Genomic DNA, 25951 nt, shown 5'->3' with positions numbered 1-25951 from the left:
ATTACATGAATGTGGTAAGAGAAGTACAAGACAGTGCCAGTGTGATACTTGCTATTTAATATCTAATATGATTTATGGAGATATGGATGTAAGTGCACATTAGTATTTTAAGATCATGGGAAAAAAATGCTGTGCAAGATCTGAGAGTATTGATTAACTAATTTTGAATGTAAAAAGAACTACATTCTCTGTGGGGAAGCTACAGCTCTGGAGTTAAATACTTGCCCTCTTCTGTTCTCTCTTTAAAACATTGAACTATTTTTAAGTGTCACTCTTACCTGATTGAAGACTAGGATCTGTTGTGGATATGCCAATGGCACTGTTTAACTTTTCACACTATTACATCAGATATATATGGGGTTAACTTTGTTACAAGTGGAGTTCCTCTCATTGTATATTGATGCAGGAAAAACAATCATATTCAATAAGAGAATAAGAGGATATTTGCTTCTTGTTCAGAAGAATTCAGCAAGAGAAAATACTGGCAGAGTTACACTCTTTCAAATTTGCCAGAGAACACTGGATAGACAATCCACATATATAACTATTGTTATTATTATTATTACTATTATTTGGCAGAGGGAAATATATGTTTTCTGTTGTACCCTATTCAGTAGTCCTCTTCTCTAGAGTCCAAAATAAGCAACACAGACATTTACGTTAGTGAAATGCTAAAGGAAGAGTTCGAAAGCTGTGAAAATGGTTCAGTTTTTCTTTTTAAACAGGGAAGATATGTGACAACTTTCTCCATCTGAAGGTAGAGCTGTACCCCCAAATTTATGGAGACTTATTTAGATTGATGTTTAGAGCTGGCAGTTGCTTATCCATAGTTGTTTATGGAAAAAAAAGGTTCCTATGATGAAACTTGTCAGTACATTTGTTTCTGCAGCTGACATAAATGGAGATGATTCAGTGATAGAAGTATTTATTACACTAGTGATCTCCTCGGAGGGTTCTGAATACAGTCTGAAAACAAAGAAGTAATAAACTGAAATTATGTATTAATTGTTGGAAAATGTCTAACTAATTTATTAATGATAAATTCTTGCAATAGTTTTAGCTGTCATTTAGTGTCTAAATATTGCTGGATTTACATTTCAATTTTGTTGTACAAAGCTATGAGAAAACGTCTACTGGTGTCATTTCAATCTTGTTGTTCTCTGTGACTCCCTTCTCACCCCAGTAGATGTGTCTATTTAAGTAAACTCTGAAATGACATTGATCTTCTAATAGAGACGTTATCAGCACACAATCCTGACACTGTCCCACAGTGGCAAAACAGCTATCTGTTACTGCCTGTTTATATCATCCCACTGTGAATCAGAGCCAGATGCTGGCACACCAAGCTGCATCTGTCAACACTCTTATGGCATTTTACTGTAACTTTGCCAAAAAAAATTTCAAATGACTTTCACTGTCTCAGAAGCAGCTATCCAGGGAATGCTTGGCATTCTGATTCTATAGAGAGGAATTGATTCCTTTTTTTAATAGTTCCTTTTTTTAATAGCACTCCATGGAATCAGCTCTGTGATATAATATAAAGCCAAAGCCTTTGATGGTGTGAGGCTAAATTCTTGATTTTAATGGAAATAAATCAATTGAATATGAAAGATTATATTAACAAATTATTGCTTCAGTATTACTGCATTTTTATTATTATTCTTAGAATCATAGAATCTTATAAGCCTTAGAGTTGGAAAGGGCCTTTAAAGGTTGTCTAGTCCAACTCCCCTGCAATGAACAGGGGCACAACAGATAGATCAGATTGATCAGGGCCTGATCCAGCCTCACCTTGAAAGTCTCCAGGGACAAGGCATACACCACGTCTCTGGGCAAACTGGGCAAATTGGGGCAATCTTCTCTTATTACATACAGATATTTCATATAGTTCATTCATAAAATTATAAATCAAAGGTCATTTCAAAAAATTCTCTAATAGTATCTAAAAAATCTAAAATCAAAAGACACTTTAGTTTTGAAACTAAGTTACTCAGAAAGCAAGCAAAGATAAAAGAAACAAATTTTTTTTTCTAAAAAAAACAAGTATCAGCATATAAGAGCATATGTATTCGGTTTTTAGATGTTTAATGACTTCAAATGTGGGAAAAAAGCACAACTGAAAGAAAGGGGCTTGTATTCAGTCCTCTGTTGAGTAGCTTTTAAAAATCAGTATATTGAAAATAACCTAATGGTTATTTATATTGTAGGTTTTGGTGACAGTATCTGTATTTGTAACCCATAAAACTAGCTATTTGTAGGAATTATTAATGATTTTCATCAAGAGATCTGAGATAACATTACAAGCAAGGTTGGTACCAAAGTCTGTTACTAAAGTCAGTGGCAAATACCTCTGACAAACTTCAGTTAGTAGGGTTCAAACTTTATCTTGACAGATTATTCTTCTAGCAAAGATGGAAGTTTCCTTCCCTTCCTTTTTCACTTTGTCATTCAATACATGGTTATGTGACAGAGTTGACAGAGTAAATAGCACACAGAGTTCAAAAGACATTCAATGCACACAAAAAACATCAAATATCAGTAATATTTTAATATTTTTTTTTGTAGGCTTGACAACAGAATCCTTTCATGCCATATGATCTTCATTTATAGAATTCCCAGGTGGTGGGAAAGCATTACATTACTTGGCTGCAGTTATTCGGGTTTGGGGGGGGAACATGCATGGCTCATAATTTTAGTCCTGAAATATTTTGGTGGCATATAGCATCATACTTAAGTACAACTGCAAAATGAAATGTTTGTAATTCATTGCTCCTCACATACATATCGAAAAGTTAATTGCCAAACTCTAACCTTTAGATGTCTTTATAGCCAATGGTATGAAATGGAGGCCTCTAGAGAACAATTTAATCCTAAAAGAGATGCCTAAGATAGAAAAGATGAATCACCCTTTGAAGGTACCAATTTCTCTCCGTTGACTATAAATGGATCCCTCGGGTGACTTATCTAGATTTAACTGCCTAAAAGTTAACTTCTAAAAGTCTAAAGCTGGTTGAAAAAGAGCCTGCAAACATTCAAGAAGTATTCTAAAAATACTCAAGCAACAATTTTGTTCAAATAAAGATATAAAATGACATGTTTTCATATAAGATCTCAAATGGCATAAATGGGAGCAGCTGCTGGCTCAGCCAAGAAATCAGCAATGCTACTCCAAAAAGTATGAAAAGTTGAAGAAAAGACAATAGCATTTTAGAAATGACAGAAAGGGAAAGGAAAAAAATATGATGAGAAATAATTTTTTGGAAGTACATAGAGAGCATTCATTTTCTGAATGCGCCAAACAAAAGAAGCTTAAATATCCTTGTCACAAAAATAAATAAATAAATAAATAAAATATGGTATGGTAAGTCAAGTCAGTTTCCCAAAAATCAGCATAAAGACCTGCAGCACAAGGACTGGAATTCCTGAAAGTAGGTCTCAGGACTGTTTATCTTAATACAGCCACCTACAAAAAACAAAATCTTTCCTGGCAAAAAGAAAAGGGAGCAGAAGAATCAAACTTAAGCAAAATGAGTTTGGATAAAGATATGATTATTTCCAGTTAGAGTCTGCCTGTTCCAGAGTATCCCACCATCCTTCCCATTATTTATAGAAAGGAAGAAGCTTCACTGGAAATTGTTTCATCCTGAAATACATCAAGCCAAGTATACTGCTGTGCTGTAGAAACAACATTTGATGACAAGCGTTACATTAAACTTAACACCATCACATATTTTAAGGGATATAAATTTTAGACTCAAATTTCAAAAATTCTGTATTATCAAAACGATACTTTATTAATAACAAAGAGTCTAACCTTGAAAGGCATTACAAACTTAGTGCCTACCTAATACTTTTCTTTCATTGATTTCAGTAGAAGTGAGAAACAGGAGAAACACCTCTGCAAAACTGTGCCCTAATCCTGATATTTATTCTAATAGAATTTCTCAGCTCTTTCCTCCCTAACTGCAAAATGTTTATAGATTCACTCTGTTTGGTGATGGTCAGGTAACTCAACCTTTTATTGCTTTCATTCTGGAAAAGAAGAGAGGTTGAAAACTTCTTGGTTTGTGCTCACATCTATTTGGATTCCATTGGATTTCCAGTGATTTCTATAGTAATGCATTATTAGCAAATATATCTGATTATAGTGAGGCATTTGTGTGAGATTTTGTGTGAGAATAGTGAGAGATTTGTACAAGATCATAGTGAGAGATTTGTAATTTGATTTGGCTAATATCATGCTGTCATTGTTTAACAAGACTTGGCACATGCATTTTTTTTTTAAAACAATATAAAGTTTTTGCAGTCCTGAAGTAATGTCCAGTTAGCTTTCCTGAGTTTAGAACTGAGTATATTTGGACTAATGACAGTTGGAATGACAGTATGTATAGATAAACCAAATACAAATAATTTGCAAATTACTGAGCAGCGATTCCTTGACATAGTCAGCATATTGCCTTTCCCCATAACAGCTTATCAGTCCCTTCCATTCTGTTTGTTAGCAGAAAATATTTAATTGCACTGTTTTCTTTTATCCATTTTAATTATATGAAGTCAATACTTCATATTGCAAAAAGTATTAATCTGTACGAACTCTATACATTCATGTTAATTATACTGGGGATTGCTGGACATGATACCAATTTATTAAAGGCTATTTAAGGAGAGGGAAAAGCTGGATATGACTCTTCATTTTATAATCTGCTTGTACAGTCTTTTAGCATTCCAGTGTGCAACAATAGCAGCCTATTATTTTCATAGAATAACTCGTTTTCACTTCCCATGAACTCAGTTTCTTGAGATTTGGCTTTAAATATTTCTAAACATAACTTGTAGGATTATCTTAACACACTAAAATGCAGATGATAAGTAGCAGGAGGAAGTAGGGACAGCTGAGGGAGCTCAGTATCATGTGATGATGACATAGTACAGAAGCAAACCCACATGAAATGATATTAATAAACTTCCCACTCATTAACTCTTGGCCACGCTGACTATAATTTGCTACACAATGTACAGCTGAAGTACGGTGCGATTACTGGTGCCATAATGAAGTGGAGATGCCAGAACACTATAAATCTGATGTTTCTATTCAATTACCTCCTTTTAATGTCAGAACATGTGATTTAATGTGTAGTGGGGGAAAAAAAGTTAAAACTTTATTCTTACAGACTTTAATGTTTTGAACAAAAAAAATTTCAGCAGTTTTCACAAGACACATATTGAGTGAAAGAGGGATTTTGGAACCTTGATGTGTAAAAATATCTTGAAAAGAATTCTCAACAGATATATTGTTGTAAGTGAATTTAACTGCTCAGCTCTCTGGTGTGACTAAGATACATTGTATAAATTTCTGGTTGGAACTAGTAAAGCTGGTTGTAAGTTAAAACAGCGAATATCACTCTCACAGCTCTACCGTTCTGTCTCTTGCTTGTATCAATTTTATATTTCATATGTGCATTTGTACAGTGTGAGATACAAAACCACAGGAAGAGAAAAATATATCAAGCAAGTTCCCATCTGCAAATTTAGTAGCTACATGAAAATGTACAAACTGATGTTCACACAAGCTCTGGGAAAAGGATCCAAAGGAAATTCATACCTGTTCATTTATTAAGCCAGGTTGAACAAGACAAACATTTTCTCTTCAGAAACTTCATTAAAAAACCTACACAGATTTGCATGTATATATATATACATATGTACACATGTGCCCATACATGCACAAGTATCTCATATATTGTATAGGTGTGAACATGTAATTACAGATAGGAATGCATCACTAAAACTAAAGGATGAAATCAAATGTCTACATATTAAAAACAGGAGACTATAAAGTTGCTGCTGCTATTTAGTTGACTTGTTGAGAAAGGAAATTTAATCTTTGACCTTACTATACTCCAAAAAGCATTGCGATTATCAGTTTGCAACCATCCTTCCTGCACCTTTACTGTTAAACCTATCAGTCCATGCTTTTAGCATAATAGGTGTTTGACCCCCCAAGGCTGTTAGGTTACTTTTAATAAGCTAGGATTTGTTATCTATGTTGAGGGAGGAGTATCTTTCAATAAAATGCTTTATGCACACGTTAGACACTAAGTAGAGTTCCAGTGCTATCTGCTCTATTTAAAACCCAAGTGGAACACATAGTTTTAACATTTTCTTATGCATCATAATAATGACTGGCAAATAGCCAGAATATGATACAGAATACGAAAATTTAAAACACTAGTAATTGCTAGACATACTGTAAAAATGTTCTTCCTTAGCTGATATCAACCCCATGCAAAATAAAATTTTCACTGCACGTCATGCTATTATCCATTTATAAGCGCCCATAACTTGAGTGCAATCGAAAAACTGAAGTACTTACTGTCTACCAGGACAGACTTCCTTGAAAGGTTCCTTTTATTACACATTATTTCTATCATAACTGTTTAAAATTGAGTTGCAGAAGGCCCCTTAAGATTCTATTTAAACTCTTTTTTTTCCCTTTTGACAGTATTTTGTTATCACTTTTAATTTAGATAACTAAATTAAACTCAATTACCACTGTTGTCTGGATTTTATTCCTTCTGCTGCAATCATCCACATTCATAACATCTCCTCTAGGTAAAAGTGACTGTCTTTGTTTCATCTGTCTGTTGAGAATGGAACCTGTCCCTTGCTAACTCCCAAACTGAGCCAATGAATTGTTTGAGACGGTGCTACTTGGCACCGACCAATCAAAATTGTCAGATATCAATCAAACAATGTTGCATGCTATGTGTATTTTTATTCCAGAACCCAATAATATTTCCAGGCACTATTTAATTTACTAGTCTACAGAAAGCCATCACATTAGCAGAAGTATTCTTTTCTCAGAAAGATTACCTATTCAGGGTGCCTGCATTTCTTCCTTCCCCAAAGTGAGTATTGCTATTATTCAGAACAGTTACACAGTCTCTTGATCCTCAGCTATTCTATCACAATGCAAAATGATTTGTTCGTAGTTTTTCATGCACGTATGCTAAGTGGCAACAACCTTCCTCAGAACAGTGAAAGCCTAACTTCTGAAGAATAATGACTAACAACAAGGGAGGCTCAACTTTAACTTCAAGTAAGTTACATGTCAAAACTCGAAGCCTAGACAGAACAGTGGGATTCCATTAAGATTTCAGTCCTCTAAAAGCATATTTGGCAGTCTTATCTCATTCTCCTAGTCCATTTCTTCATCTGAGCTTCACGAAACATTTGATCTGAATCTATGTTTCATAATAACTGATTCTGCAGAGTTCACTTACCTGTTTGTTTTTTTTTTTTTTTTTCCCCTACTATCTTTAAGGAAGAATATCACATCTGGGCAAATCAAGATTTACTTGAAGATATTTTTCTGTACTATTTGAAAGGTGTTGCCAAAGCATTGGTACTGTTGGCCTGTAGGATTCCTGATGTTCAGATAACCAAAACTTGGATATGAGGAAATCATCAGTGGAGCTGTTGGAGCAAGTACAGAGGAGGGCTACAAAAATGATGAGAAGGCTGGAGCATTTCTTCTGTGAGGAAAGGCTGAGGTAGTTGAGCTTGTTTAGTCGGGAGAAGTCTTTGAGGAAATCTCATTGCAGCCTTCCAGAACTTAAAGGGAGCTTGTAAACAAGAGGGAGACCAACAGTTTACCCAGGCATATAGAACATGTGGAAATGTCTTTAAACTGAAAGAGGGAGATTTAGTTTAGATATTAAATTTTTTTTTTTACTCAGAGAGTGGTGAGGCACTGGAGCCAATTGCCCAGAGAAGATGTGCATGCCCCACTCCTGGAGATGCTCACGGCCAGGTTGAATGGGGCCCTGGACAACTTGATCTAGAAGATGGCATCAAGGAAAGCTTTAACATCTCTTTCAGCCCAAGCCATTCTATGATTCTGTGATATGGGGAAGTTTACAGTCATCAAAATGCTTTCCACAGTGGTATCATTTCTCAGATAATCATAGTTTGTCTTTTATTCCTTATCATGCAATATAAAATCTAAAATATCCATAAACCAAGTCAGAAGGAATTTCTTTATTACAACTCAAATGTTTTAATAAACGTCGATGAGAGAAGTTTCACGGATCTTGAGGACTGTAGCTTAGTATCAATGAAGTATTCATTTTAGTATCTAGTGTCTTACAGCTCCTAATTATCTTTGCAGCATGTTTTTTTCCTTTCAGGCAGTACAGGAAGATAGTCTTAACATGACATTTTCTGTCTTGGTGAGTGCATTCCAGTGAGCTTAAAGTCAAAACATTTAATTCCTTGTCAGTCTTCATCAGCTGTATCTATTTTCAGATTGCTATTTACAATATCATATATGGATATATGAATGTGTCTGTAGTACAACTATGTGAACTGATTGATTATGCATAGAAATTTATACACACTTTTGTGTTTGCAACTACAAGCCTGTGGGGGAATTAAACCCTAATAAATATTTGTGAAATTGTTTAGCTTATCACATGATGGAAAAACAAAGACTACATGTGAAAAGAGGAGCAAACAAACATGCAGTCTATAAAAGCCGGAGTTATGGTGTGGCTGCATTTATAAAGCAAAGAGGTAACTGTATGTCCAATAATAATAGCAGTATTCTGTGTAATGACTTCTCGTAATTCACAAATTAGATTGATCATCTACAGAGATCTTTAAACATATCCTGCCTTTCTCTTATTTACATCATATATATGTCCAACTGGCCACTGCTTTGTCAAGATAGCAAACATCATTCATTCTAATGGTCTGATATACTGAGGCCAATTCTTCATTTTTAATTTATGAGTTTTCCATAGTGCAAAAAGCCACATGTACTTTATAACTTACAGAAGAAAGAAAAAGGAAGAGAGAAGAAATTTTACTTAGGGTAACCATTTTAACATATTTCATCAAAAGAATGGATAAAATATTTATTCAGCTAGTGTCCTTTGCATTCCCATCAAAGTGAATAGAGATACATTTAATAACACATGGAAACATTAAAGAGGCTTTTTATCAGAGTGGATGGGAACCTGTTCAGAACAAACATTCTGGCCTAAGGGAAAGTTTTTGATCTGTGAATCTTAAAATTTTGGTGCTTAAAACACTCTTGGATCATGTGATCAATTTGCATGAAATAAGTGATTTGCTTAAAACTTGTAAAACTGTAAAATAGAATTTGACAAGTCATTAGCAATAAGTGGTATTGCACTGGCATTATACTAACTAGCACTGGTGCAATCATTAGCAAACTGCTGCAGCAGCAAAGAACAGGAAAATAATAGGGCCATCCTATACTTTGACCTAAAAGTGTTAGGTCAGTGCTCCACACAGTAGATACCACTCTGAAATCCAAATTATTGGCTACCTTTTCTTACTACTTACCTACTCAACATTTTGAGGCACTGTACTTTATTATTTTTAATACAAGGCAATTGATGTAAATTGTAAAATTTATCATTTTTGTCCATCTAGTATAGTGATCTAGAATAAATACAAACAAATTAAACATAAAATAAAAACAAATATCTAACAACTGTCCAAGCCAATAATCAAAACTAGCAGAAAGAATAATATTATTTGCTCATTCTTCATTAAAATTTACACTGTTTTAGTTTTCCTTCTGAACTAGGATGTTCAGACTGAATTAACAGTTAGTGGAGTTTCTGTACATTGACAGAGGTTATAGATGTAATATTTCTGTTCCCACTGGAAATAAATGCTACTCAGCATCTTGTTAGCTCAGTTAGCAATTGCAAGATGTTTTTTTGAATCAGAAAGTGGAAAATTATGGCTAGACATCTGAATTCCTGAAGTTTGCCTACTGCTCATTTCAGTCACATGAGGCTAGTGACATTCTGTGATGAAATCAATATTCAGTTGTGACTTCTGACAAGACAGGAAATACGACTAAAACCTGAGATTTTTACCAGTTGTTGTGTAGTGCCTTAAGTACATTAATTTTATCAGTGGCTCGGGCATATAAGTCTAGTTTGAGTAACTCCATGTGTGATATTTTATATAATCTAGCACGTAAACTAAGATTGCAAATTATTTGCCTGCAATCATATGTACACTGATGAGATACAAAAACTTTGAGACTATGGTGCTTAAATTTCACTGCTGCCTTCAAGATGATGTTTTTCTCATGGTGTTCAAATCCCACTGCTACCTTCAAGATGATGTTTTTCTCATGCATTCCCATGAGTATAAATGCCTTTGTAAATGAGAAGGGTAAGTACGATACTCCAATTTCCAAGGCTCGTTTCAATCTTTATTTCTCTTCTGAGTCTACCACCAAGCACAAGGCATGCATCTGAGTTTTTGCTGAGGAGCTGAATCTGAAATCTAACAGCCTGATTGCATGTGTGCTCTTGCGCAGTGTGTGCTGGTGCATATGACTGTATTTGTATTGTATTCCACTAATACATGTATTTCACAGGATACTCAAGAAACTGCTGTCCAAGTGACAATGACATAATAGTGAATAAAAATAAATGCCAGATATTAAAAAAATAAACAGAAGAAAATCAGGAAACCTCAAATTGACATTATAAACTAGAAAATAAATTTGTGTTTATTAATACTTGAAGAAACAAAGTGAATACTGGGCATCTGGTTAATACAAAGAAGCCAAATTTGAATCTATGAGAAAGTACAGTTCATAACTCCAAGAGAGTTGAGGTATTTCGCTTGGCAGTGGGAATCAGAAGTTAAGCAGTATTTACAAATGTACAACCTGTTTGGTGTTGGATAATTAAAAGCAGTACATAAGGATGGGAAGCATAATATTTTTTAGCAGAGTTTCTAGACATTTGTAATAAGTGGACTAGAAGGAAAAATGAAGATCATTTGCCTGCCAGAAGAAAATATGCTTTTACCGTAGATCAGACATCATGAATATGTAACGTTATTATTATAGTATTATTCTTCTGAGGTTTTTAATCTCATGAAGAAAAATGGACCTGTAAGCATTTCAGCACATGCTTGAGTCACTTGGTCTTTATTGATTTAAAATGCATCCCTTAAAGTTAAATCACTATAGTTTTTTAGAAATACGTTTTATTCCTATGGTGTGTGGAAGATAACAGATATGTATGAAATGTAATATTTTATACATGAGCAATTCTGAAGGGAAATCATCTTCCTTGCTCAGATTTTTAGTTAATGTATTTTCCATGTTTCTTAACCTGTATATTCATGTGCAGGACACAAGGAAATGGTATCACCTCATCTTCTTCTAGAGCATAGTCCAAGAAAGAAACCAGCAGCTATTGAAGGCAAGTTTGTCCTTTTTTTTTTTTTTTTTCTCCTTTGTAGATTTCTATGTTTTAACTTGATGTTCTAATGGATTACTAATATTTTTATAAATATAACTGATAACACAAAACCTTCGAGTTTCTAGGCCTAGGGAATGAATGAATATAAACATGTTTGCATTGCAAGACCTAAAAATTACTTTCAGTAGTCCCACAGATGGCTCGGGGGATTGCCTGCATGAAATAGATTTCAAACCAAAGCCCAATCTCTAAAATACCTTGGATGGTGTCCAACTATATGTTGCCATCTAACTATAAAAAACAACTAGCATTATCCTCTTAATTTGCCTTGATTAATCTTTGAGCTATTATTATTCAGACATTTTTTCTGTGTATTTTCTACAGTAATGAAGATCATATTTCTGGCTGTATATTTATCCCAATTGTTAAAACCACCGAAAAATAATATGCACGTATAAAGTTAGATCTTACTTTCAGAAGATTAACACTTCAATTGAATTATGTTGCTTACAGTATAATCATATCAATGAGATTCTTGAAATAAGCCTTTAGATTTTAAAATGGACTATGTATGATGACTTAATGCAACATGCATTCTTGGTCTCTACATCAAAATATGTTAGTCTTCTTATGTAATTATTTAGCAGATTTCATATAGGGAAGTCAGTCACACCATGGGATTTGCTAGTAGAGGCCTTAGTTTTAATCTATTCAGAAATAAATTGCAGTTAAAACAAACAAACAAACAAACAAACAAAACAAAACAAAACAAAACAAAGGGATAGTAGCAGCCTAATTAACAAGATGCTAGATTTGCCTGCATTTGTAAATGGAAAATGAGAGAGAGCTTTTAGCAAAACCTGTGATTGAAACAAAGACTTAAATTAATTTCATATTTCTCTAATGTGATTACTGTGAATCAGAATGTTTGGATAAGAGCAACTAAATGACTTTGTATCTTTTTTTCCATATTACCTCACGAAAAAATAATACACAATACACCATGCTATTTCTTAATAGATACACTGTGTGAAGGAGTATAAATCAGTATTTACAGAGACACAGCACCGTATATAGATAGGTTAGTAGTTTTGCCAGTTTGAGGCAAATGTTTAAACCCTGCTTGTCAGCAAAAAGAAGTCCATGTTAAACACTGTTATCCACCAATTCGCCATAATGGGGAAAAAAAAAAAAAGAAGAAGAAAAAGAAAAAGAAAAAAGCAGAAAAGCTCATAGGAGAAAAAGATGGCTGCATTTGTTGAGTGACAAACTTAATCTTAAATATAACTGTTGCACAACATAAACTAGCATCAAATTAGCGTGAAGTTCTTGATTTTCAAAATCATGAGGCGCATGCAATTACTGCAATTGCGCATGGAAATGAGTATTTATGACCATTTAAACATTTCTGTGTTTCATTAGCTCATTTATGCGTGCAATTGAGTTAATTGTGAATGTAAATTAGATACTCATTTGGCAAACAAACTGGGGGGCAGATTTTCTGCTCAGAATCATTCAACTAAATTCTCTTCAAGGCTAAAGCCTATCACTAGGATACAATATCCATGCAAGATTTTTGGAATAAAGAAAAAAGGAAAAATAACTTGTAAAATGTTGATGTTAAAAATTATTATAATGTAGTACTGTGTTTTATATATATATATATATATATATATATGAGAAACAAACAAATATATATTTCCATGCTTCAGGTGCCTTAAACTCTGAGGTTTTATTTCAGATCTTGGGAAAATAATAAGTAATTTATAAGAAAATTTGATACAATATCAGAAAATGTCTGAATTCCTAGAATGGTCAAGGGGATGTCTATCTGGTTCTTTTTAATGTTTATTGTGCCTTTTTGAGCAGTACATCCCTAGATATTACTGAAAGGACTGGTTTTTATTCTGAAGTATGATAACTTCTCAGGATAGTGAACAAGTACAATCATTAATTAATTGAGAAATGTAATCTAGGAAAGGACTTTGGCAAACCCTGAAGAAAAGGTAGAATTGTTGGAAATAAGAGAATAATTGTCACAGAAAAAAATAATCTATTTAGACCCTATGCTTTCCAGTTCAGCAACAGAGGGTAAATACAAAAGTATGCAGCTGGTAAAAGTTGAAAAGATTTGATTCTTTTTTTCTAGATGGAGATGTTTTCATTACTGCTCTGTTTTGCACCTGTCTTCTTAAATAATCTTGGACAATTCTTGATTTCTGATAAAGTGAAAATAATGGCAGTATGTACCAGATATTTCTAATATTACTAGGCATTCCAGTATCTTAAAATAGAAAGTCTTTCCTGGCTAATATTCAATAGTAAGTAGAAATCATGCTCTGCTGAATTCATGAGGTCTCTTAGACAATCAGCACATTGTTGTTATGTTTTAAATCTCAATCATTTTCTGCTTGTCATTGACCTCCCTTTATCTCTGTAGGAAAACTTTTTGACAAGAAAATCTTAACTTGTATGCTGTATTCACAGTATGAAATATAGAGCATTGAAGTACATAAATATGAACTTAACTTTTCAGTTATATCCAAGTAGGAAAGTAAAATTCTTTGTACTCATTTAGTCAGAAGGGAAAAAACTATCATTACTGTCCTACTTCATGGTGTTTAGGCTCTATTAAAAAAGCATTGCTATCTTGAGATCCTACATTCAAAGTTCAAAAAGGCTTTGAAGTTTTAGGTTACAGACAGAAAAGTATAAGCAAACAAAACTAAACCAAAGGAAAACAAAGTAACAAAAATATCCAGAAGCAATAAGCAAGAGAAAGAGGAAAAGGGAATCTATGGAGATGAAGACATGGATTCAAACTTCTATTTGAATTCCAGGTCTCCAAACCTTTACTTACCAGCCATGAAATAGAACAACTCATTTAAAATCGTTTCTCTTAACTTCTTCTGGAAGCTTCACTCCCACTTCTCTCAAACTAGCACTGTGAAGCTACTATCTAGAGAGAAAACTGGAACTGACTGTTACTTAAACAAATCTGCTTTCTGTGACTCTCTGAACTTCTGGGTTTAATATGCATCTCCTGTGACTGTCTTCTCTGCCTCTTTTAATGGTGACTTTCTTGTGTTTTGTTATCCACTGACATCCTATGGCTGCTCTGCAATGAATGTTGGTTCTCTGTGAATCTACTTTCTCAGGTCTTGACGTTTTTTTCCGAGATCACAGTTTTTAGCTTTCTTTATTGCCTCTGAGAAAGACAATCCTGCTGTGTCCTCTGACATGGCTGAGCAATTTCTAGGGAAGATGCTGCAGTTAGACAATTAATACCAAAACCATGTTCAGAAGCTTGGTTAATTATTAGCAAAATTTCTTATTAACTGTTACAGAAAAAAAAGTCTTCATTTTTTCACGAGTACCTTTGTGAGAAGGCTATATCTAAATCCTCTCAGTGGAAGACATCTTAATGCACATTACCCTGTGATCTCCAATAGCATGCTTTGTAGCACAAAAGTACTTTGAAGAGCATTGTATCACAAAAATGCTTTGAACATCATTGTATGTGAGTGCGATTTTCCAGGCTATATTGTTCTAAAAAGGTCACATCTTTGAATGGAAGAGCATTACGGAAGAGTGATTAACATAATTGTTCTGATCTGCTAATGGATCATGATAGGTTCTAAAATTTCTCCTTCCTTTGACTGCTCTTTGCCATCTTGTTATTATTTGTGATAATACACTAAGTAGAAGAAGAAAGAAGGAAAGAAGGAAGGAAGGAAAGAAGGAAGGAAAGAAAGAAGGAAAGAAGGAAAGAAGGAAAGAAGGAAAGAAGGAAAGAAGGAAAGAAGGAAAGAAGGAAAGAAGGAAAGAAGGAAAGAAGGAAAGAAGGAAAGAAAGAAAGAAAGAAAGAAAGAAAGAAAGAAAGAAAGAAAGAAAGAAAGAAAGAAAGAAAGAAAGAAAGAAAGAAAGAAAGAAAGAAAGAAAGAAAGAAAGAAAGAAAGAAAGAAAGAAAGAAAGAAAGAAAGAAAGAAAGAAAGAAAGAAAGAAAGAAAGAAAGAAAGAAAGAAAGAAAGAAAGAAAGAAAGAAAGCCCTATATCTCTGCAACATCTGTGAAGGAATAGTAACCAAAAAAAAAAACTTTCTCTAGATCACTGTTTGAATCCCTCAATTACAAATTTTGAAGAATGCAGTAAATTGAATTACTGTGAAATAAATTTCTTTAGTTTCCTCCACAACTCTTGCAGAGGCTAAACTCATACTGAAATATAAATCTGCATAGAATATATACTACCCGACTATCTTAGGAAGAAATTCTAGTCTATATCTCAGCTCATGAATACATTAGGAGGTATATCCAAGAGCATCTAAATTACTGAGTCCCACAAATATTTTGACAAAGCTTCCTTGATGTATAGAAGTGCATAAATCTTATACAAATCAATCTGCCTCTGTCCATCAGTGACCTTCTGTTCTGTACATAGATTGCTCTATAAAATATATTTCATTGTTATAAATAAATTATCCTTTAAAATAATCATTCCAATGAAAGATACACTAACAGCCTTTCAACAATGCAAAATTTTGATTTTTTAATCCCAATTCTGAATATTTTTAATAATATTGATATTTTTTTGCAACAGTCAGTTGTCTGATAATTTTCTAATCTAGGGATAAATAAAAGCAAGTAAGAAAAATGTTTCTATCAGAAATATCATAAGGCAATGGGCTAGATTTTAAACCAACCTGTTATAAAAAACAGGTCAGATATCTTAAACAAGGTACTATACATACAGCTTAAAAACAAAGGTTTGGGGTGGGTTGTTTTTTTTTCTTTTTCTTTTTCTTTTTCTTTTTTTTTTTTGAGAAATATATGCCTTACATTTCCATGAGTCTGTACTGAAGACAGTAAAAGCTATGAAATCATCTAAACAAGGTTTTAAAGTGATTTATCTGATGATTTAGGTTAGACATTTAAACAGTAAAATCTAGATACTTTATCTATGATGAAAACAGAAACCCCTTGACACTTTATTTAATGACAAGGCTCTTATGTACTGCTTTTATTCTACTATAAGAAAAAATAATGAAATGAATAATAAATGCTTATGAGAATATATAAAATGAATTAAATTATAAAGGTATATATATATATTGATTGGATAAATTATTATATTTTCTCATCTTTAATATTATTTATCCAATTCACAATATTTAATTTTACAATTAAAAATAAATATTCATCAAAATGTACCCAATAAAACAAGACTAAATAATTCTGAAGATTATCTAAGAGACTTGTATTTTAAAGTGTTACTGGTAAGTAATAACTCTTTGCCTATGATGCAATTGCAAATGGAGAAAGCTTACTTGGATCAAGATTCTCCGGGATTTCAAATGAAGAAGTTTCACTGCTGCTTTGGAAAAATGAGGCAAAGCATTCAGATCATACTTTGCCTGATCATCCCTTGTTCCTAAAAATTCAGATGTTTTGGGTTTTTTTGGTTTTTTTCTTCAAAAGAATGATGCATAAAAATAATCATCAAAATTTTTCTCAAAATAAATAACACAGTTGGTGATATCCTTGATTCGTATTGCCTAGTAAGAGTGTCAGCCATGAGGACAGGATAGCCCTGCTGCTTTAACTTTCTTGGTATGACTCTTGCCAAGAAGATAGTATCCTAATGTGCCACTCTTCCCTTAGGAATTTAATTCTTCACTGCTATCACAGAATCACAGTCACAGAATCGTAGGGGTTGGAAGGGGCCTCCAGAGATCATTGAGTCCAACCCCCTGCCAAAGCAGGTTCCCTACACCAGGTCGCACAGGTAGGCATCCAGGCAGGTCTTGAACATCTCCAGAGAAGGAGACTCCACCACCTCCCTGGGCAGCCTGTTCCAGTGCTCCGTCACCTCACTGTAAAGAAGTTCTTGCGCACATTTGTGCGGAACTTCCTATGCTGCAGTTTCTGGCCATTTCCCCTTGTCCTGTCTCCACACACTGCTGAAAAGGGTCTGGCCTCACCACTCTGCTCCCCACACCTTAGGCATTTATAGACCTGGATCAGGTCTCTTCTCAGTCTTCTTTTCTCAAGGCTGAACAGACCCAGTTCACTCAGCCTTTCTTCATGGGGGAGATGCTCCAGGCCCTTCACCATCTTTGTGGCCCTCCGCTGGACTCTTTCCAAGACATTCCTGTCTTTTTTTGTACTGGGGAGCCCAGAACTGGACACAGTACTCCAGATGAAGCCTTACCAGGGCAGAGTAGACTGGGAGGATCACCTCCCTCGACCTGCTGGACACGCTCTTTTTAATGCACCCCAGGATGCCATTGGCCCTCTTGGCCACGAGGGCACACTGCTGGCTCATGGCCAACCTGTCGTCCACCAGGACACCCAGGTCCTTCTTTCCGTAGAGCTCCTCTCCAGCAGCTCATCTCCCAACCTGTACAGGTGCATGCAATTATTCCTGCCTAGATGCAAGACTCTACACTTGCTTTTGTTAAACCTCATCTGGTTAATATCTAGTCATCATATTCACACTGCATTTGTCATTGATGAATTTTAATGCAGGTCTTGCCATGAAGGTTGGTATGCCATCTTTTTCCCTAGGCATGAATTTTATGGCTTCATTATACTGGTATCTATTCTTCTTTGCCCCCACTATGTTGTTTAGTGAGGGCAACATATAGCCCCATTCTATTAGCAAATAGTTTTGGTGCTTAACTTGACAGAGCTGAGAAGCCTATAATCACTCTAGGAAGAAACGAAGAACACTTACGTGGGTCAGATGAAAGCACTGTGAATTTCAATCACGATATCATTATTGCTTACTTTATGAAGAACTTGAAAATACCTCCATGAAGGAATCTTCAAAACTACTAAATACTATTTCAAACTGGGATTTGAAAACAGTGAAGTGGTATCAAAATGCAAAAACAGGATGTAGAGATTGCCTGGGACATCAGAGTGTACTATATCTCCAGTGACCTATGTGTCCCATTCACCTGCTCAATAAGAGAACAAATTGCAGCACATTAGACTGCTGAAAAGAAAAGACGCAGTTTGAAGGAGAATGTGGAAGAAAATGTACATAAATTTAGTCTAAGCACTCACCAGTATTTTAAGGAGAATGTGTGAGTATATGTGTTTTTGTGTGAGAAGAATCAATTCTAAGAAGTCTGCGCTAATTCTGTTTAGGTTTACTTGATTTTACTTGACTTTGGCCACGTAGTTTGGCAAAAACAAGACAAAATTGTTTCTCATGGATAAAATAACTGCATCTACGTGGACAATCTTACCCAAGTATGGGATTTTTTTTAGATATAGCTGAGGTCAAATTTGACATGAAACTAAAATTGAATTGAAACATTTGGAGTTTCTGTGACATACTAAACTAATTAGAAGTATTTCCTTGCTTTCTTGATCTAAGAGTTTCCAACCATAGAAGTGTCTTTCTATGTGAATTCATGTGATATTAATACAAAAAATCTCTGACTAGTCCTTAACACTCTCCACCCCAAGCAAAATACAGAGGGGAAGAATGTGTTATCAAAAGCTGAAAGGTAATGAGTCATTTTAATATTTAAAATATAATTCAGATCCCACAGAAATGAATGGCAAATCATTCATAGAGTTCAGCAGAGAAAGGCTGTCAGTACTAATTAAAACAAAGGAAGAATAGCTGTAATATCTTCAAAACTAATAAGGAAATTAAAATATAGGGGTTTTGTAATGAAATTTAAAATTATGACTGTAATTAAGGTGTACAGACGTATCTGTAGAAAAGAGGAATTAAGTTTTACCTGCTGTATCCAGTCTGAATTATAGTTTCACAGTGCAAATTAAATCAACTTGTTCTTTGTTCTATTTTGTATATTTTTGAGTGTGCATGCACCTCCGCTGTTTCTTGCTCCTGTCAGGATGAGAATAAGTAGGGAAGAAAAGCTGTTGTATTTCACAAAGCCAGGCAATATCAAAAGTCTCTCACAAGAGCTTTTCTCCCAATATTTCCTGGCAACAGGGTTTTAGATAAATGCAGATAAGCCTTGTATAAATATCTGAACTTTAGAAGGCTTATCTAAATGAAAACATCTCTGAACTTCTGGCATTCACTTAGCTAGTTAGTTTTTCTTATGCTCGTGCCTCTCCTTAAGAAAGTATCTGAGTCTGTACTTTGCTGCTCTCCTTACCTCCATCTCTCAGAGGGGATGGGATGTGTTGATAAGTCCTTCCAAAGTCAGTGTCCCCCTAAGCACATGGAGCACCTGGAACAATAGAAAGGAAATTCTCACAGCACCTTCCTCTTTCAGGGCGTGGAAAGCATTTCCATGACATCATGCCTCAGAACTCACATGCATCCCTAAATTTAGATTACCCCCTCAGTTCTGCCACAATAACATGCTGGTATTACCATGCCTGTTTTCAAGTGGAGCATTGTTAGCATGTTTCTTTTATCTCCTGTCCCAGCGTTGGCCCAGCATTAGCTAACATCCCTTGTGAATAACACAAAGGCATTTTCAGAGCTGTCAAAGGTAATTCAGACCGAAACACCTCTTTCTTGGTCTCTTTTGAATTTCACTTGGATTTCAAGCAATGCCCTCAGTCCCTCATCATTTACCTAGAAACAAAGCATTCCATCTCAGGTGCTTCTTTAGAACTGTTCACATTCCCCCAGTCTCAGGAAAATTATATGGATTTCTTTTTTTTTTTTTTTTCCCAATTAAAAAAATTTCCAAAACATATAACTGCTTTAATTGAATCTTATATTAATTAATTTCCTCCTTGTCGTAAACTAAATTCCAATTTTACATAGATTCTATGAAATAAATTGACTAAATGCAAAGTCCATTGCTCTACTTCCTGATTGATCCTGTTGCCTTGTATTCTATCATCAGCTAATATCCCACTCTTGAAAAAGTACTGCAGGCTTTTAAAAGTGAGATCTTCATGTCTGCATCCCTATTACACCTGCACATAAAGATATCAGCCACATCTAGTGCTGCTGTTGGGAAAAAAAATATAGTGATGATTACATTATCAGCTAAAAGTAACAGTAATAATAACAACAGATATTTAAAAAGACAATTGAATTCATCTAGTAGTCAATCTTGAATCATCAGAAACATTTTGTGTTCTCTTACATAACCCACTGTTTATGCGTATGATGATCCCTCTATGTCACTGATCCATAGAGCTGTATAGTCCTCCTACTTGTATTTTTAACAAAAAATCACTTTCAATCACTTTCACAGGAATTTATAACTTATAGTGCAGAAGACTTGACAAATTTCCTATTTATTTATTTGCTCTGCCATTTAGTGCACATATCCAGAGGAATACCACTGCATTTACAGTTTCAAAAATTGTTATTTTTACTGGTGCTAAATATACACTTAATATGCCATATTCTAAAGTTGAACTACTCAGGCTTAGGAGAAATAAATTCAAGAAATTGAACTTCTTCCTTAAATCATAAATAATTCTTTATATAATACAGACCTACCAAATTTATCATCTCACGTAAAGTTTTGTCAGCAATAAGTGTAAAGGGCATCAATGGGGCTAAATGCAACTGAGAATTTGATGGAAATTCTGAAACTGCTTTTCCTGAGATTTTGACCAAGATTATGCATGACATTGGGCAGCATTAGTGGTGATTGGGAGCCACAGTACTTTTATACCTCTCTGTAAACATCCTCTAGAAAATTTGTAACAGGTAGAGATGCCACTAGGCTCACTGGGCACTCTGAATATTGTTACTTAAGAGTCTTGTATTAGAAAATTCTATCAGTTGAATTAATTGGTGGAAGAATTTAGCAATAAAATCTCTGCAGCCAGGGATATATTCTCTTTGCTCTTTAAGTTAATTGCAGCCTCCTCCTTGCTACCCTCCGTAAGTCTACTATTCAAAGTTCTATTTCTCAAAGCTTCACGTCAATTCATGACTCTCAGAACACATTTAACTCTGAATATTTCTGTGATATGCAGAGTGGGTTTTATGTGACACAGGTGAGCCCCAGAATCTTGTGATATGCTGCACAAAGACAAAAACGGTCTCTGATTAAAAAGAGTTTTTTGATTGTGAAGACTTAAGGCTTACAGTGCATCCTGTGTGCCACCTGGAACTTGGAATGTGTTGAAGCAAAAGCAATTAATCAGCTGTTCCACCAGAACAGAGGGAGTCGGAAAAAATAAATGGAAGAGAAAACACAGAAATACCAGTAGCAGTTCATTCGTGGTTGCTAAGAGTAAAGGTTAGAAGAAAGAAGGTGGAAGGAAGCTTTTTTTCTGACAGTAACTGACAGGCTTGCTATGTTAAAAGTTTTCAGTTTAATCAGGTGGAGTTAGCAAACAAACTATGCATTAGAAATTAAAGAGTTGACTACATGTGGAAAGGAAAAACTAAAAACCATCTGTAGCAAGGAAAGTGAAGCTATTACACTGTTCATTGTGTAATCTAAGGCTGTAGAGAATTTTCTTTTCAGATGTCCATGATCTCTAGCAGGGGTTTCTGAAACACTGTTTCAAAGTGTAAGACAGAAACTCAGGGAAACTTAGAGCTAGACAATAACAAGAATATTAAAATATACCAAACAAAAGAATCTTCCAACACTCTGCAGGTACTCAAGAAACCTGAGTACCATAAAGTGTACTCAAGACACAAAGGAATCTGAAGCCTGAAGTCCAGTAGGCTCACAAATTAAGCAAGTAGATTTAAACACAAAATATGGGGAGAACTATTCTGAAAAATGCATGCAATGATTTTCCGCTTCATTTTGTCACAACAATGACAAGAGAAATGCATTGAGAAAACACATTTCAAACAAGAAAGAAACGAAACGCGGTAATATTAACCTTAATATAAACATTGCTGTCAGAAATTCAGCGGAAGTATGGTTAGAGGAGAACCTGGATATTGGTGAAACCACTCCATGGTAGGCAAAATAACTGTTTATGAAAAAATCATGGGCATATTGTGAAATTCATGTACTCTATGAAAATATCGTTTTTTCCTATCAAGCATACCCTCATTTTGGCATAGGAAGCACACTGTGCAGCGTGTTAATTAATTTTTTTCATTCCCTGTTTGTACATATTTTTTCACAAAGAATAAAATTCTATTGTGGTAGCTGGGGAAATGAAAAGTAAGTTCCTTTATCTTCATGTTAATTTATGCAAGGGATGATAGTATAATTGCTTCTTGGATCTTCTGGCTTCAGGAAATATGCCTACCCCTTGAATAATTTTCAAAAAAAGACTTACAGACCTCTGCTCCTGTGTTTGTGCCATTTTTTATGGTGATAAAGCTTGCTTTCTTATCCACATTCATAAAGTAAAGTATCACAAAATAAAAGTAGTTCCATTAATTTAATCAACATCCTAAGCCGTGCAGCACAACCTGAAGATGATAAATTTTCCTTTTTCTATGTAAATGAAGAGTTAAAAAATAAAAGGATTTAAGTTAGCTATTCTAACACTCTTGTATTCTTCCCCATTTAAATGAGGATTCATTTCCTGGAATTAAAAATAAGAATCATAACTTCCTGATTTACCCTGCTGAAATCACAATTTTCTAATTAATAACGTTCATGGAATAAGTAATTAAATTGTCATAGCTTTTTGTAAAAAAAGGCAAAGACATTATCCTTATTTCTGCCTCTGTCCAATTCTTCAAAAAAATTGAGGCAGATGATGTATAAGAATGAATTGTTTTATTTGTAGGTAATCTGTTAACTGCAGTTCTCCATAAAGTCCTAAGACAGTTTCAAAGGTTCAATTCATTAAAAGAGTTATAAAGGTATATTACTTAGGCAGGCTTTTCATGGCATTATGCATCCATTCCTGAGTATCATTTATGTTTTGCTGCCACTAAGTTAGATTTCTTAAAGAAACACTTGGGCAGCACAGGTGCATGGCTACTGAATCACCATAATAAACTCCTACCAGGATAATGAGCATGATTTCTTAAATTAGTATTTACTGTAGTAAGTATCTGATGTATGCACTAATTCCAGTTCTATCCTTAACTTCAAATATACTCTCTTAGAAGCAAGATGTATTTCTAAGATGCTGATGTTAAACTCCTAAATAAGTGGCTAGCTTATCAAATTTAGTACCTTTTACAGTAATTTAAGGATTTTCATGCCAGATTATATACATATACTTATATATGTATATATATACACAAACATGCATACATATGTATGAAAATAGTCAACCTTTTCTTTCCATATTTAGAGAGAAAGGAGGAAAAGAAAGTGATGGATGTAAGGAGGACTACCTCTGAAACTAAGAAGAAAGGTATGATTTGTTAATGTTTCTTGTTGACTTCATTCAGCTTTTATTCCCACTCCTGAATCAAATCTTGCTGATTTTGATTAGGCTAGTCCTATGGTTCTGGCTCTGTATTCCTTTCCTTTATTTCCTTAATCAACATTTGCATGTTACTGCTTCTTCTTCAGTATCTGATGAGTTTAATGACTGATATTTTCTGAACTCTTTTCCTGAAAAAATAAAAAAATCATGATTGGTGGCCATATATGGGCTTGTTAGGCAATTTAAGGGAGACCTTATAAATAACTGTACACATCGGTACTGCCATATACTAAACTCAGTATATCACTTAGATTACTGTGTACAAATATATGATAGTGGGATTTGTTGATTTGATTTTTTTTAACAGAATCACAAACAAAAATTACAGTGACCAAACTGCAAAGCCTTAATATTCACCTAAATAACACTTTGGATTATTCATTCTCAGGAAGCATCTAAAATCCATTAGGAGTTTTCTTTGATGGAAAAAATATTTATGTCATTTATTATTTATTAATGATTTCACTGCTACTGGAACTTAAGCTAAAAGGTACTATGTTCATGCACTGATGATTTTCGTCTAGCCTTTGATGAATTATTGAGGGTCAAAATCATTCATAGTTGATGCATGCTGATTAATTTTCATTTTCAGCTGATTGCTCTGTAGCTAGTCAGGTGCAAGTGCTATAAGGGAATAGTCTGAGTTAAACTCCCAGATAAAGTACTTTTTTTCAGAATGTGCTCACCAGGGCTTAGATGAATGCATATTTGAGTGTATGATTCAGTGTTATAACTTATCAAATGACTTTCTTTGATTAAATCTTAGAAAAAGAAGGGAAAAAAGAGAAAGCACAAGAGAAAACAGCCACCCCTGAAATTAAAAAAGCAGGTAAGAAGATGAAGTCTCCTTTCTCTGCAATAGATTCTGACCGGTTAGTTTGAGCACTTTCAGTTTTAACTCTTTTGAGATAGTGATGCTCACAATTCATTATCAATTAAGAATCCAAGCTAGAAATAGATATGTATATATATATATCACAGTGTATTTTAACTACTGTGTTTACATTACATAAAATATCTATAGTGTTTTATGCATATTATATATGTGCATATATATATCTACAGACTATACGCACAATTTTCAGTTTGTACTTGAAATCAGTAAAAGAAGAAGCAGTTTAAAAGAGTACATGACATGAAAAAACTGAACGTGGTGCATTGAATTTTGCATGATTTTTTTCACAAGTTCAAATCATTTTAAGTAATAAATAGTAACATCTACATATTAAATCACTTACTGTAGTAGAAAATAGTTTAATTATTTTTCCTAGACTTTATCCACACTCAAAATGCATATTTTTAAAACTAAAAATGAAGTTAGTAAGTGTCCTTAAATCGATCCATGGTGTTTTATAGTATTTATTATTGAAAGATTCAAATTTCAATCAGACAGGAAATTAACCTTTGGATCTAAGATAATTGTAAGTTTTCTTCCCTGTTATTTCAGTACTTTTGTGAGCAGATTTAACATACGAATGCAAAAATATCTCCAGTAAGGTACACAGCTGTCTCATTAAAATCAGTTCTCATTAAAATCATACAGCAATGAAAGGGTCAGTCTAGTGGCCTAGGTCGTCTTAACACCTAAAGACACTGGTTCTGCTTTCTAGTTTGCTAAATATATTCTACATAATCTGCAGGTCATACAGAGCACAAATGAGTCCTTCTGTAGACTAGAGTAATTCTGGAAAAAGGTTGAAATTAAGACTGAAAGATTTAGGACTTTAGTTGCTACATCCTCAAAGTAAGGCTTGTGTTATGTTACCTAATTATTTAAATCTGTTGAACTTTATCAAAAGGCAAAATGACACATATCCCATTCTTTACTAATGCTGTAGATTACATATGCAAATCTGAATATGCACGTATTTGCCATTTTGTCATGTATGATCTACATATGTTTCCCCGTTCAATGTTAATTTATGCTCCATAAAATAAAAATACAGAGGACAACTCTGGATACCATAAAGTACTGTACAGGCAGCCCCATATTTAAGTACAATTCAACCTACTATAGTAGGAAGAGGAACATTGAGGGAGGGAAAGCCTTTCAGCCTTTAAATGTATAAGCACATATTTTAAAAGAAAATAAGCTGACAATTCAAATATCTCTCCTAACTCTATTCTAGTTCCAAGCTTGTATTTCATTTGAGAATACAGAATTTTAAAATATTACATTTTATGCCAGAGCTGCAGCACAAAGTTATTAATATGCTCATCTTCACAAGCTATTGCTAAATCCAATGAGTCATCCGACCAATGCTAAAAAGACACAGATTAGACAAACCAAGACTTCCGCACATTCCTGTCCCTTTTATAAGCTCTGTAGGTTGCTGCATTTTAAAGAGTTTA

General features: G+C 34.2%; 1 protein-coding gene and 1 long non-coding RNA gene across 27 annotated transcripts in view; one reads left to right on the top strand and one right to left on the bottom strand.

The window, feature by feature from the left end:
• Nucleotides 1–19715, bottom strand: part of LOC128078126 (uncharacterized) — a 47246-nt gene extending 27531 nt beyond the window's left edge. The window contains exons 1-3 of one of the 6 annotated variants that reach the window (XR_008205317.1): nt 19414–19715; nt 19027–19136; nt 18003–18228 (exon numbers count right to left, since the gene is read on the bottom strand). This is a non-coding gene — a long non-coding RNA (uncharacterized LOC128078126). Of the gene's footprint in view, nt 1–908; nt 3676–18002; nt 18229–19026; nt 19137–19413 lie in introns of those variants that run through there. The other 5 variants (XR_008205314.1, XR_008205311.1, XR_008205305.1 and 2 more) reach the window with 5 other exon arrangements.
• TRDN (triadin) overlaps nt 1–25951 on the top strand; it is a 207337-nt gene that overhangs the window by 84608 nt on the left and 96778 nt on the right. For all 21 annotated transcript variants that reach the window (XM_052677499.1, XM_052677491.1, XM_052677507.1 and 18 more), the window contains 3 exons: nt 11196–11267; nt 23462–23524; nt 24366–24428. In XM_052677499.1, the coding sequence (XP_052533459.1) occupies nt 11196–11267; nt 23462–23524; nt 24366–24428 (198 nt within the window). The remainder of the gene's footprint in view (nt 1–11195; nt 11268–23461; nt 23525–24365; nt 24429–25951) is intronic.

Source organism: Tympanuchus pallidicinctus, unplaced genomic scaffold (genome assembly GCF_026119805.1).
Source record: "Tympanuchus pallidicinctus isolate F22 unplaced genomic scaffold, pur_lepc_1.0 scaffold1, whole genome shotgun sequence".
In the NCBI taxonomy this organism is placed as follows: Eukaryota; Metazoa; Chordata; class Aves; order Galliformes; family Phasianidae; genus Tympanuchus; species Tympanuchus pallidicinctus.
The sequence above is the reverse complement of the archived record's forward strand: the minus strand, read 5'-3'. Positions and strand labels throughout refer to the sequence as shown.